The 13,668-nt window shown below is 55.3% G+C and overlaps 1 protein-coding gene across 1 annotated transcript; it reads right to left on the bottom strand.

Moving 5' to 3' along the window:
• Positions 1–1,209: 1,209 nt before the first annotated feature.
• Positions 1,210–11,051, bottom strand: GSK3A (glycogen synthase kinase 3 alpha). The gene is made up of 11 exons (XM_025914491.2): positions 10,670–11,051; positions 8,590–8,777; positions 7,167–7,250; positions 6,890–7,000; positions 4,907–5,037; positions 4,706–4,812; positions 3,665–3,762; positions 3,486–3,581; positions 2,894–3,080; positions 2,472–2,564; positions 1,210–1,905 (listed from the first exon to the last, which is right to left on the bottom strand). The coding sequence occupies exons 1-11, from the start codon at positions 10,950–10,952 to the stop codon at positions 1,832–1,834; spliced, it is 1,452 nt and encodes a 483-aa protein (XP_025770276.1). The 5' UTR covers positions 10,953–11,051; the 3' UTR covers positions 1,210–1,831.
• Between the last annotated feature and the right edge of the window lie 2,617 nt (positions 11,052–13,668).

The raw sequence follows: 13,668 nt of genomic DNA, 5'->3' as shown, positions 1-13,668 counted from the left end.
ATGGGGCCAGACCAGGGCCGAGGCCATGGGAGTGGGAGGAGGGTGAGGCACATCCTCACTGACCTCACGGCTGAACAGATGTGAGCAGTAGGGAGGTAGGGGGGCCCCGGGAGTGCCCCTTGCCCAGACCAGCCCTTCTGTCCTGCTGTGGTCTCCTTGCTAGATGCATTTATCTTACAAACAAGGTGATATCCAGAGGGTCTTGAGCAGGAAAGGCCAAGGATTGTTCTGAATAGTTTCCAGGTGCCCATGGGGCTGGCCCAAACAAACTGGAGAGTTCAGATGCCACAGGAACAGTCCCTGAACTCTTTGGGACATGTTCAAAACCCCTTCCCTTTTGGGGCTCAGTCGGTAGAGCACGCAACTCTTGATCTCAGGGTCGTAAGTTCAAGCTCCCCGGTGGGCGTAGAGATTACACAGTAACCAAGAAAAAAAACTTCCTTTTTTCTTCACAAGTGCAGTCCAGTGGAGGACGTATCAGTTGCTCCTCCTTCCACTTTTGAGGCCTCCTGCCCTCACATATCACTGGCACCACATGGAGGAGTGGCCATTTCCCTCTGCCCGTGGCCCCACCATGTTTTCATGGAAGGGGAGGAGGGAAAGAAACCAAGTTCTCTGTGCCAACCTTCCCAGGCTTGTCGCTTCCCAGCAGCCCTAGGTATGGGCTGGCTATGTGCCCTCTTTAAAACAGAAAAGAAAGCTTGGAGATCTGTTAGGGCTTGAGGACAGCTACTCTGCCCGTCTGTGCCCACTAAGGGTCTACATCTAGGCTGTTTTGGCCTGAGTGACCCCTCATCATTCAGTGTCCCTGTGAAACAGCATGTAGCTTAGGCTATGAGACATAGAGCCATTTGTTCAAAGTCTCGACTCCACCACTTCCATTCTGTGGCCTTGACCTCTGATCCCATTCTCTCAACTGTCGCCTGGGGATGACAGTGCCTGCTTCCCTCCAGATCAGTGCTGGGTCCATGAGGCAGGCTCCCACCAGGCCTCTGCAGTGGATAAGGCAGACTCAGTTTGTCACATGTGCAGAGGGGAGCTGAGGCACAGGAAAGCTGGGCCTGTGAGGCAGGGCCGGGACTCAAGCCTCCAACAGCCCAGCGTGGTGGGTTCACTCAGCCTTGTTCCCCTGCCTGAGAGGTCCTCTCCCAGAACAGCCCCTCAGGCATCACCCTCACCTCTGTGGAAACAAGGCAGCCAGACAGGAAGCAGGTTTTCATGCCAATAATTTATTGAACGGAGGTCTGTACACAGGCAAACCTTACTGTGGAAACTAAGACATCAGGAGCTCCCCCACCCACCCACCCCCAGCCCTCCAGGGTTGGGAGAGGAGGGAGGAGACCTTAGGGGCAGAGGACAGGAGGGGGGACAGCTGTAGAAGGGGGACGGGCCAGGTTGGACGGTGTGAATCGACGTTTTCTTTAAGAAAAAAATTATAACAATCTATTTACACCCGAGGGGGAAGGAGGAGCAGGGAAGGGAGGAGGAGTAGACGGGATGGTCTGGTTCTATTTACAAGGGACACAGGAGGGGAAGGGGGTTGGAGGAGTGTAGGCCTGGGAGGAGGGGAGGGGGCCGAGGGGGCAGGAGGTCCTCATGCCTCCAACCCCCTGTCCTTCCGTCTCTTCCCTCCCCACAACCAGTTAAAATCCTCTTAAAAAGCCCACCATAGGGTGAGGCTGGTGAGGGAGGGACTGGAGGTAGGGACAGGGACTCATTTACCTCTGCCCTCTAGTCTAGGGGCCCAGCCAGGTCAGGAGCTTGATGGGCTATGGTCCCCCTTCCCAGCCCCACTGGAGGCTCCCAGATGGAAGGGTAGTTGGTGGGGCCCTCAGGAAGAGTTAGTGAGGGGAGCTGTGGCGTCGGTCGACTGCCATTCCGAGCCGGTCTGAGCCTCACTTAAAGCTGAGGGGGAGGAAGAAGCAGACAGTTACGCTTTGCCTTGCAGACCTCCATCCCTCCAAGAGCAGGAACTCGGTGGGGGATGCTACATCGGAAACAGACAGCTGCCACTCTGGGTCCAGGGTTGCATGCTCAAATGCCAAAGGGCCAGGTTGGTCATGGACGGACTCCAGAGAGCCAGGCCCCACATAAAAGAGGGCAGCTGGAACTTGGCCCCGCTGACAGCACCGCCCCGAGGAAAGGCAGTCCCGCACTGCCCAGTCGGATTTTCTTCCCCAAGAGAGACAGGAAATCTGAATTTGTACATGCAGTGGCCTCAATTTTTAAACGTGGACAACAAATTTAACTTTTTGTTTGTGTGTGCATGCCAAACGTTTGCCTTTGGCTTTCCAGTTAGCACTTAAACACAGATATAGATGATAATAGCCTACAAAGGTGACCATCAAGGCGTATACGATCAGAGTGTCAACAGTTTCCACACATGTGCAGGAAACTCTGGGGCTGTGGGAACAGGCCCGCCTCCCAGGCTGAGAAAGGCTTTCATCTGCCACAGATGGCCCCTGACTTACCTTGTGAGGATGGAGTGAGGGTGGCAGTGCCCGCTGGGGACCTCAAGTGAGGAGGGATGAGAATGGCGTTGAGAGATGGTTGGATGGAGAGTTCTAGGGACAGGAATGGACATGCCCAGTCAGGAGGCAGGGCACTGGGAGACAGGGTCAGGGTTAGGAGGGGGCACCAGGTAGGGACCCAGCTCTTGGCAAGGGTGTAGCCACTGAATGCTTTAAGTGAAAAACCAGAGGGAGCCTCGCACAAGTGATCACAGGGCATGGGTTAAGCAGGGTCAAGTCTCCTGTCTTGGAGGCATCTCCTGAGCCCCCAGGCCCTTCCTGTAGCCCACCCTCAGCGCCCCACTCCTGTCTGTAACACCAAGCACTCCTCCACATTCTCTGCCTGCCCCTCCGGTTCCCCAGATCCCAGGCTGTGCCCTCACCGCCAGGACTGAAATTGAAGAGGGGGGGAAGCGGGCGGTTGTTGGGAAGCTGGGTTCCGTGACATCGCAGTTCATCAAAGAAGCTGTGGGCGCAGGCTTCCAGAGGGGACAGCCTTGAGGACGGCGTGTACTCCAGCAGGCTAGAGCAGAGCGCGATGGCCTCCGGCGGCGTTCGAGATTTGAACACCTTAGGGGGAGGGGACAGAAGTCACCAGGGTGAAATGCCCCAGCACTGGGTTAGCCAGCATCGTGCTGCTACGGGGCCTGCAGCAAACGTGACTGGGTCCCGCACACCCACTTTCTAACTGAGGCACCACCACTGAGGGGCAGTCACCTTCTTTCGGGTGAGCAGTTCCCCCAGGTCCCATCACTGGACGGGCCCTGCTGGGAGCCTGTTTCCCCACCAGAAAAATGGCACTGTCGAACTTACCGTCAATCCTCACCTTCTCGAGTATGGGAGATGCCATAAAATTGGAAATGGGATGAGTTACTAACCCACTCCCAAGCCCTGACTCTATAGCCAGGTCCCCAGGCCAGCTGGCCTCCAAAGGGGACCTCAGCCATGCTGCCTGAGCCCTTAGCCCTTCCCCACCTTTGTCCAGGGGTGAGCTTTAATCTGGGGAAACTTGAACTCCGTGTAGTTGGGGTTCATCTCTCGGATCTGTTCCCGGGTTGGTGTTCCCAGCACCTGCAGAGAAAAGGAGGGGTCTGAGCCAAAGCCCCTCTCCCTTAGCCACCCCCCCCCCCACCCATACTGTGCCGTGCCCTCACCTTGATGATCTCCACCAGCTGGTCTACCCCACTGTCCCCGGGGAAGATGGGCTGGCCCAGGAGGAGCTCAGCCAGCACGCAGCCAGCTGACCACACATCTGAAGGGGGAATGGGGGAGGGTCAGGGCTCCTCCACCCATCTCCTCACAAGTGCTTCGATCCCCCCCACAGTCACCCCGAGGGTGCCAGGAGCCCATTTTCTCAGCCCTGAGAAGCAGCACCCTGCTCAAGGTCCTACAGTTTAGAACGCCGGAGCCTGATGTTGAACCTCCAGGTCTGACTGACTGTGCCGCACTCTCCAATCTAAGTGTTTCCAGCCTTAATTGCCTCTCTCCCCTCGGTGACCCCAGTAAGCCCCTTCTCTACCTCTGGCCTCCAGATGGCCCAACATACCTAGAACAGGCATCTGTGTTCTTCGGGCCTCGGGAAGATAAAGCCTTAATTTCCAGGCCTAGCCTTTATCCTGCCCACAGGAACAGCTGCAACCTGGGAGTCTTGCCCCCGTCCCTGGTCTGTACTTGACCCCCAAGGCACAAGTTCACACCTAAGGACCATTCAGTTTCTCCACACTGCTGATGAATGTTCTCTCCAAACCCTTTCATGCCCCCGCCTCTTGCCTGGAAGGTAGTGCTGCCATCCCCACCAATGGGGAAAGACACGTTGTGAGCAAGTCACACCCTCGCGGTAGAGAGCCACTGATTCCCCCAAGGTCACTGTCGGCCCCTCCCCCCCAAGGCGAGAAAAGAGGGCTGACTGGGAGGCTCCAGAGCCCGCATGGACTCTGGAGTCAGGTCAGCTTTCAAAGCCCAGCCCTGCCCAACCCCAGCAGTGCGAATGCAGGCAGGCGGCCTCCCCGCTCTCAGCCTCAGACTGCTCATCTGTGAACTGAGCATACGGCAGCATCGCCCTCCAAAGTTTGTGAGGACTGGATGAAAGAACACACGTTAAGCTTTTATCGCCGAGCTTGGCAGACAGCACACAGAAAGAACTCAAAAACTGCCATGACTGCCATTGCCCACCCCCACCCTCCGGGAAGTCTGACCAATGGACGAGGTGTAATCAGTGGCTCCGAAGATCAGCTCCGGGGCCCGGTAGTAGCGAGAGCAGATGTAGGAGACATTGGGCTCCCCCCGGACCAACTGCTTTGCGCTGTGGGAAGAGATGGGTGGGAGTAAACGCAAGGCCAGGGTTGGGGTCCCTCCTCGCCCCTTCAGCCACCCAGCGCACCCCAGGTCAGACCCACCTGCCAAAATCGCAGAGCTTGAGGACAGCAGTGTCAGGGTCCACCAGCAGGTTCTGGGGCTTGATGTCGCGGTGACACACGCCCTGGGAGTGGATGTAAGCCAAGCTCCGGAAGAGCTGGTACATGTACACCTGGGACAGGCAGGGGACAGCACAACTGTGGCCCAGGGCTGCCCACGGAACTTGCCAGCGCTCCACCCTCTTGGCCTCAAGAGCCCTCCCAAGCACCTCTCCAGTTGACTCATAAACTCTTCCACTGCCCGTGGGTCCTCAAACCTTACTCTGCACCAGGCCCACTTAGAAGGCTTGTTAAAACAGGGACCTCTGGGGCCCCCTCCCAGTTTCTGATTCAGTAAGTTCGGGATGGGGCATTTGCGACAGACCCCCTCAGGGCTGGCACTGCCCCGCACCTTGAGAATACTGCCTCAGTCACACACCTCAGCAAAAGCCTGATAAACACACACACAGACACAAGGAAGGCCTTGCGGGAGCCAGTCACTCAGCTCCAAAACCACTGGCTATAGGAAGGGCTCGGCTTCCTTCAGCTGCCAGTCAAAACCACCCACGGGCTCGCCTCCCTCCAGCTGGATTTTCCTGCCACTCTCCCTCCCACTGGCTAGAACGTAAGTGCCAAGAGAGCAGGGATCTTTGTGTGTTCATCGCTGCTGTGTCCCCCAGGACCCAGGCCAGTGCCCAGCACATAGCAACTGCTCAGGCCGGCTTCCTGGGCCCCTCTCCTCCATTCCCACTGCCCTTGGCTAGAGATGCCGCTTCCTCACCCTGCACCTAATGATCTCCCAGAAGCCTTCTTTGATCCTTCTCACCCCCAAAGCAGGCAGGGCCGGGGGCCTCCTGTTTCCAGAATTCCCTGTGTTCCTTCTACTATGGCAGTTGCTAGTAGTTTTATAGTTCTTTGTAACGACAGCTATCTACTCCACTAAACTGAGAGCTCTTCAGGAACAAAGCCTGGGTCTCAGTCAGTTAGGCCTCTGGAACTGCATTGGGTTCAGCACACAGGTAGCCACAGTAGGGATTCACCAAACCAGAGGACTCCCCTCCTGGGAGGCGCAGTCCCCCAGCACCAACCCGATAGAGCTCTGTAGCTCACCGAGGCCCAGGGTTCTTAAAGCTAGCAGGAGGATCTTCAGCCAACCTGAACCCACCCACCTCCTCCCAGTGCAGAAGGCTGCTCTGGGGGTGCCTGGGTGGCTCAGTCGGTTAAGCGTCTGACTTCGGCTCAGGTCATGATCTCACAGTTCGTGGGTTCAAGCCCCGCACCAGGCTCTGTGCTGACAGCTCAGAGCCTGAGCCTACTTCGGATTCTGTGTCTCCCTCTCTCTCTGCCCCTCCCTGGCTCACACTCTGTCTCTCTCTCTCTCTCAAAAATACATAAACATTAAAAAAATAGTAATAAAAAAATAAAAAAAGAAAGCTGCTCCGGCCTCTGTTCTCCACATCATCCCTAGGCTCATTCATTCATTCATTCATTCACCCATTCATTCAAACACCTCCTGAAAGAGACTAACACCCGGGGCACAGCACCAGGCCCTGGGGAATGAACCCAGGTTCTGTGGACAGCAACCTTCCTCCAACCCTGCCTCCTTCCCACTCCCCTCTGCCAAGGCTTTGCAGGCCAGGACTCTGACTTCAGCATCTCTCCCTTCACATTCTCGGTCCCCACCCCAATTCTAACTCCACCAACAATACTGGTGCCACTGGGCTCCCAGGGTGGACCCGAGCAGGTACCGTGCAGTCTTCCCCAGACCCCAGTCAGCCTGCCTCCCTGATTCGGTCAGGCCTCAGGTTGGCTTGCCCTGCATTTGGCAAGCTCTGTCTATGGTGGTTATGGAGTCAAGAGCAGGGAACACACAGCCTGCAGAGACCAACATAAAGTTGGGAGGAAGAAGGAACCCACAGAAGGCAGGAGGATCCAGAGCCCCTGGCTTTGTAGGCCTGGGTCCCAGCAGCCTGCCCGCCTGCCCACCTTGACATAGATGATAGGGATGGTCAACTTGGCCTTGGTGAAATGGCGGGCCACCCGGTACACTGTCTCGGGCACGTATTCCAGCACCAGATTTAGATAAAGCTCGTCTTTCTGCAGAGAGCAAAGGAGAGGTGTGAGGCACTGTGAGGAAAGAGCGGGGGGAGGGGGGGGAGGCTTGTGGGGGATAACGGGGGAAGGACTGGCAGTCACAAGAAAGGCAGGCAGGAACACGGGTGGAGTCAAGGTGGAAGACTCCCCCGCATGGGCAAGGCCTCACCTTCTCCCCACTGGAGTAGAAAAAGTATCTCAGCCTCACAATATTGCAGTGGTCCAGCTTACGCATAATCTGCAGCTCTCGGTTCTTGGGAGCAAAAGGAAAGTGCCTCAGACAACGGCCGAGTCTCCCCGCCTCCCCTCCCTGGCACCCCTCACCACAGCCCTGCTCCTCTACTCCTGCCAACAGAGCCAGGTGGCTACTCCTTGCATCCCAGCTCCAGGGCCCCTCTAGCACAGACCCTAATTCCTTACCACTACCCATTTCCCTCCCCCACAAGCTGAAGGCCTGTGGACTAAACCCAACCTACAGATCAGCTTTCTTCAGCCCACTGTTCAAAAATTCCCAATGCGTTGCTAACATCTGAAAATCAGGGGTCTCCATGTATGAATCCACTTTTCCTGCTTGTCTTGAAAAATCAGATGATATGGCCACACAAGGCCCGAGTGCCAACAGACAAGTACTGGCCACCCAGTTCACCCTGGTCCCCACTCCTCTCTATTGCCTCCCCTGGAGGCATCTGGGCCCTTGAACCCTGACTTGGATCTTAAGTCCCAGACTCCAGACTTCCATCTTCCCAGAGCCTCAGTCTCTTCCCTATTCTCTGTTCCCCTGAGTTCTGGCCTCAGAATTCCCACCCTCAGATCCCTCGCACTTCTGGGACTCCACGCTAATCAAATTCTGGCCCACACCCTGGAGCTCCGCCTGCCCAAGGGTTCTCACTGCCAAGACCCAGTCCCTGACCTGGTTCACTCCCAGCCTAGGCTCAGTTCGTTTATATCCAGGCCAGCCTAAGCTCCAAAATGCCAGTCCTTGCAACACCAACTGTCCCTCGACTTCTACCTCTTCCATCTCCTTTTGGTTCCCTGGACCTCCACTAGGTTATAGGGCACATCTGTCCTCAGGGGGACAGATGCCCACACCAAGGCACATGGTTTGGTGAGCAGAGTACAGTCTGGATTTCATCCTGCACTTGCCAAGCACCTGGGTCAGAGCACGACCTTCACAAACACACTCAGCACCCTCTACCAGCTTCCTTTCTCCTCTGGGCAGAAGCGTAACTTAGCGGGTAAGGTGGAAGGCTTCGGAATCAGACAAGCCAGAGGCTAGTCTTGCTCTCAAGTCAATTCTCTTATCTGAGTCTCGGTCTTAGAATGAGGATAAGACACCAGTGTCCACCCTCAGAGAACCTTCATGTGAATTAAATAACAACTCGCCTAACAAAGCACTTCACCCAGAGCAAAAGCCCAACATCAGCTCTGGGCTCTCTTGGAACCCACACTCCCATCTTCCACACACTTTTCCACTCCTTTCTCTTCTGGCTCGTGTTCAGATCCCGTGAAAACCCAAATCCAGCACCCTCACTAGGGTGCTCTCACCCATTATGCCTGGTCACACCTCCTTGTCCCCATTTGCCCCAAGCTACCTTGAACCTCTTGTCCTGGAGAACCTTCTTGATGGCCACCAGTTCCCTGGTCTCAGCCAGCCGTGCCTGGTACACGACCCCAAACGAGCCATTGCCAATCACTTTGATGTCTGTGTAAGCCACCTCCTGGGATCGCTCTGGACCTTGGCCTAGAGTCGCTACCACTGTGGTCACCTTCCCGCTGTCACCTGGGGAACAAAGGGGACACACATCCACTGACCTTCCCCCTCTTGCCACCACCCAATCACAGGGCTGTGGGGAGGGAGGCGAATCTCTATAGGATGCTCACTGGGGGCCTTTGTCTCTTCTCTGTCTTTGAGCAAAGGTGGCTGCTGGATGCCTCTGGGTGCCCTTTCTCCTCTTCCCTTCAGGGAACCCTAAATCCTGCTGCTTCTCTGGGTGGGAAGACACTGACACTTAAACTTCTTGCTGTTCAAGGATTGATAACCCAGAATTTCTACCTCTAGTGAGCAGCAAATCACTGGTCCCGCTTGGTCTGAGGGCATCCTCATACTCTCAGATGATGACTGTATCCACTCTGAGCTTCCTGCCTGCTGGCCCCACTCCTGACTGGGAAAAGCCTGACCTAACCTCTCCCAATTACCAGAGCAGTGACCCCAAGGCACTTCTACTTTAGGAAAGCACTAGCCTTTCTCTCAGCTTGAGGGACAGTGACCACTAAGTCCTCCTTGCTAGAGCTGATAACCACCACTATTTTTTAGTGGCAGAAAGGACTCCTCCAGGTATGAGTGACAAGGTCATGACTTTCACAATAAGCCCTTCCCCAACTACTCTGGAGTTAGAAAAGGCGCTGACCTGGCCTCCTCATCTGTGTGGTCCAGAGTTCCAGACCCCTTCCTGTATTTGGGTGGTCCCCAATGGACAAGTACTAAGTCGTGAGACTGATGAACCTGGCCTCCATTAACAAGGGGCCATCCCAGCCTCAGTCCTTTGAAGGAAAGCTGTAAGTTCCAATTCCATTCTCTGAACAGCAGCAAAGTTTTGTGGCATTCTTAGGGAATAGTGACCTCTTTTCTTTGGTGAACTTTTCATCAATTTCCCAAAGAAAAGGGGTCACTGATGAACCAAATTTGTTTTGAGGGGCACTGACACCTTCTTTTGGAGAAGATGATCCTATGTGGCTATTCTTCCAGAGCTAATGACACCATACCTCAGAACAATGATAAGGGTAGAACCTTAGATCCATATTCAATGGGGAACTGTGACCCTCCCTGACACTGTTCCATTTTTTGTGGAAGGAGACTTACCGAGCAAGTTTTTTTTGTTCTGTTTTGTTTTTAAGTAAATTCTACCCCCAACGTGGGGCTCGAGTCCATGACACCAAGAACAAGAGTCACATACTCTACAAACTGAACCAGCCAGGCACCCCAAGCCAAGTTTTTGGAAGAACAGTGCCTATGGACTTGTTTGGCAGGGTATACTGATTGCCAGTCTGTCCTCATTTCTAAGAAGCACCAACTATTAATTTCCACCATTGGGGGTACAGTTCTATCTGTTATGGACAAATGATGGTAACAGGTCTTGCATTTTAAAAGGAAAGACTGCCTGGGTACCAGTTTGGGAAGCCCTGGCCCTATCCTTCCGGGGACACAGTAACCTCAAATCCATTCCTATGTGATATTCACTCCAAACCCCCATCGTCTAAAGGGGAGCAAATTCGATCCCCTTTTTGGGGTGACGGTGATCTTCTTTTTGGGAACAATAACCCTTTAGCCCCATTTGCAGGCGAGGATGACTCCTGATCCTGTTGTCTAATGGATGGCAACATCAGATTCCTGTTTTTAAGGCTCAGGGACCCAACATCTCAGTACTAGAAGAACAGAGACCTGCGACCCCTGTTTCCTTGAGGACCACTAATCTAATCCTAATATCCAGTCCTAAACTCCAATTGATGGTAACCCCTCAAATCCCTTTCTCTGGGAAGGGGAGCGCTCAAATCCCATCTTTGGAAGCACAGGGAGCTGGACCTCCTATCTGGGCATATGGAAGAAGCTGATCGACGTTTGAAGGGCTTCGGGAACCTTGATCTCCACCCTCCACGGACGCCGCTAATACTCACGGCCCAGCTTCACTCCGGGCGGCGGGAAGCTAGTGCCCGCACCGGGGCCGCCGCTGCCTCCTCCGCCGCTGCCGCTGGGGCCACCCCCGGAGCTCGAGGCCCCCACGCCCCCACCCATGGCTCCGACTGACGCCTTCCCACCGCCGCTGCCGCCCGGACCGGAGGCCGAGCCCCCGGGGCCGCCGCCGCCACCACCGCCTCCGCCGCCTGGCTCCGCGAACGAGCTGGTCCGCGCCCGGCCCGAGCCCCCAGGGCCGCCTCCTGAAGGCCCGCCGCCGCTCATGGCGCCGAGCGCAGGCCCAGGCCACGGGGCTCGGGCTGCCCGGGCTGCCCCCGCCGCCGCCGCCGCCGCCTCCCCCGGGCTCTGGCCTCTTCCAGGCCGCGCCGCTCGGGCTCCGGCTCCGGCCCAGCGCCCGCCGCGGGGCACGTCGGGAGATGCAGTCCGCCTGCCCTACGCGCCGCCGTCGCCGCCCTCGGTCCGCACAGAGAGCCGCGAGGCACGCCGGGAAATGGAGTCTGCAAAGGCCTCAGAGCCCACCGCGGGGGATGACGGATCGCGCTGCACGTCAGGAAAGAGTCCTGGGCAATAAGTCAGCCAACTGTGTCGACTGCGGACTCTGAAGCACATTGGGAAGCGGAGTCAGAGTCGCACACTCACACACTCACTCCATTGCAGCAACTGTGAGCCCTAAATGTGCTTCAAAAATGTAGTCGCAGCCACTCTTTCAGTGAGCCTTGTAGTCCGATGCACGCCGGGAAATGGAGTCCAGACGCTTATTTAGTCTAGTGGCCGTGTATGCCGATCCGTGCCAAGTGCACGGTGGGAAATAGAGTCTGCGCCGGTGCATCTGCAGATACCGGACCGTGAAGCAAGCCGGGAAATGGAGTCGTCGCCACGCCCTCACCGCATTGCAGGTGTAACGCGACTTCCAAAGCACGCCGGGAAATGGAGTCCCAGGTACTACCTAAGCCCCAAGTGGACACTGCAATTATGGAGATAGGCTAGGAAATAAAATAGGTACGGCGTTCCTCTGCATCTCCTACGCTATGCCGCAGTCCCTACCGGGAAATGTAGTCAACACCAAGGCTTCAGAGTAGTTGCTACAGTGAACTTTGTGTCTTCTGGGAAATGAAGTTCAAGGCGGCCTCCCCGTTTGACTGAGCGGGAGGGATCTACGAGGAACCCGAAGCATGCTGGGGAATAGTCCAGTAAGGATCCTGACCCTTTGTGAGATGAGACTGCAGAGGCTTGCTGGGAAGTGGAGTCCAGCCGGTACTTTTGGGAAAGCGAGAGCCGAAGGTGAAAGACATCAATCCCCCCGGGAGACTGTAGAGTGTTCAACGCCTCCTTCCCCTCCCCCAGGTCCCAAGAAAGTGACGAAGTCTATCAGGGGCTGCGGGAAAATGGGAGCCCAAACATTCCAAATTCCAAGTTTCCACTAATCAGGGAGGAAAAATCCCCTGCAAACGACTTGGGAAACAAAGTTCCTAGTGGTCTCTCAGAACAATAGCCTTCAGATACAATCTAGCTTTTTCTACCAACGTGGGTTGCACCAAGAGGCTGAGAGGAGAATTAAAAGAGGTGAAAAAAGAACTTCTGATTTGAACCCTCTTTCAGCCTTTTGCGTTCTCCCGCTTCCCAAGTTTACAGGATCCAGGAGGGCCCAAATCAAGGAATCAAGGAAGCCGACTGTTAGGAGTAGCCTCAAGTTTTGTGCACGGACTATGTCGCCCTATTTATCGACTAATAAATACCCGGGAGGACTCTATCCCCAAAGGACGCTGGGAAACGGAGTTCGTGTGAGGGTGTGTGTGTGTGTGTGTGTGTGTGTCCCGGAAATACTTGGAACTAGAATGAAATCATCTTCAGCCCTCCTGCCTCGTAGAATAATGGGAAATGGAGTCTGTAGACCTTCACTTTAATCTGAGCCAGTGTTCATACTAACTGTCCTGCCCTTTCTAAAGCCTGAAGAAACTTTCATCCACTCGATCTAACTGCAGTTCTCAGCGGGCACAGAGCAGACAGACAGTATCGCTCCGGCCTTCTCGGACTACATTAACCAGAAGGCAAAGCGCGGACATACTTCCGCTCCCTTTTCAATGAATGCAACTGCATTACGAACAGTTCAGAGTCTGGGAGTCGTAGTTTTTCAGCCAAATGGTGGTTGCTGCCCTCTGACGGCAGCTCGAAAGATGAAAAGCAAAAATCTGAATCAAGCAAGCCCCAAGCCTGGGAAATCCTACACTGGACCAACAAGGCCCAAAAGGACAGCGGAGCGGGGCGGGATGGCGGCGGTTACTTAACTGCCAGAATTCATGGGACATGCGCAGTGGACGGCGCGTGGGCAACCGATAGGAGGGGATTGGGGTCGGTGGGAGTCTGAGGGCGACCGTCTGAGGGAATTTTAACAAGATGTTTGCAGGGGTGAGAACGTTTGTTGAGGGGTGCTAGGGCAGATTGTCTGTGTCTGTGAGGGGCCTGTGGTGTCCGGAGGTGTCCAGGGGAGTCTGTGAAGTGAAGGGGTCTTACTGGGGACCAGTGGAGAAGTCATAGGGGACTTGAGGTGTCTTTAAAAGGTCTGTGGGATGCCAAGAAACTACTCCAGACTGAGGGACCCGAAGGGGTGAGCAAGAAGCACCAGGAAGGAGAATTGGGCGCCTGGGCGGGGGGGGGGGGGGGGTCTGGGTCTGGGGATTATAGGCTTGAAGAGAGTCTCTGAAGGATGAATTAATTGATGAAAAATTGTGAGATCGACAAAGGGCTTTCTACTGGGATGTGGAAGACATTGAGGGTGTGGTCTTGCAGAAATTGAATAGATTTCTAGATTTGGGTGGGTCATTAAAGACTGGCGGAGCTGCTGGAGTTTACAAAACTAAATTCCACCTGTGACACCCCACTAGAAATGGGTGCAACAAGTCTGACCTAGAGAGCAGTTCTAAAGCCGAGCACTTCTTAATCCATATTGGACCTGGTGTTCTGAAGGCACTGAAATCGAACT

The sequence above is a fragment of the Puma concolor genome, chromosome E2 (genome assembly GCF_028749965.1).
Source record: "Puma concolor isolate L17-30 chromosome E2, mPumCon1.1.hap2, whole genome shotgun sequence".
Lineage (NCBI taxonomy): Eukaryota > Metazoa > Chordata > Mammalia > Carnivora > Felidae > Puma > Puma concolor.
The sequence above is the reverse complement of the archived record's forward strand: the minus strand, read 5'-3'. Positions and strand labels throughout refer to the sequence as shown.

What these genes read in the sequence shown, in the direction of transcription:
- GSK3A (XM_025914491.2), bottom strand. Translation starts at nt 10,952, where the DNA reads ATGAGCGGCGGCGGGCCTTCAGGAGGCGGCCCTGGGGGCTCGGGCCGG. An exon ending in TCCAGGACAAGAGGTTCAAG is followed by an intron (nt 7,251 to 8,589) that starts GTAGCTTGGGGC and finishes TTTGCTCCCAAG; the next exon opens with AACCGAGAGCTGCAGATTAT. An exon ending in AAGCTCACCCCTGGACAAAG is followed by an intron (nt 3,081 to 3,485) that starts GTGGGGAAGGGC and finishes CCTCCCCCTAAG; the next exon opens with GTGTTCAAATCTCGAACGCC.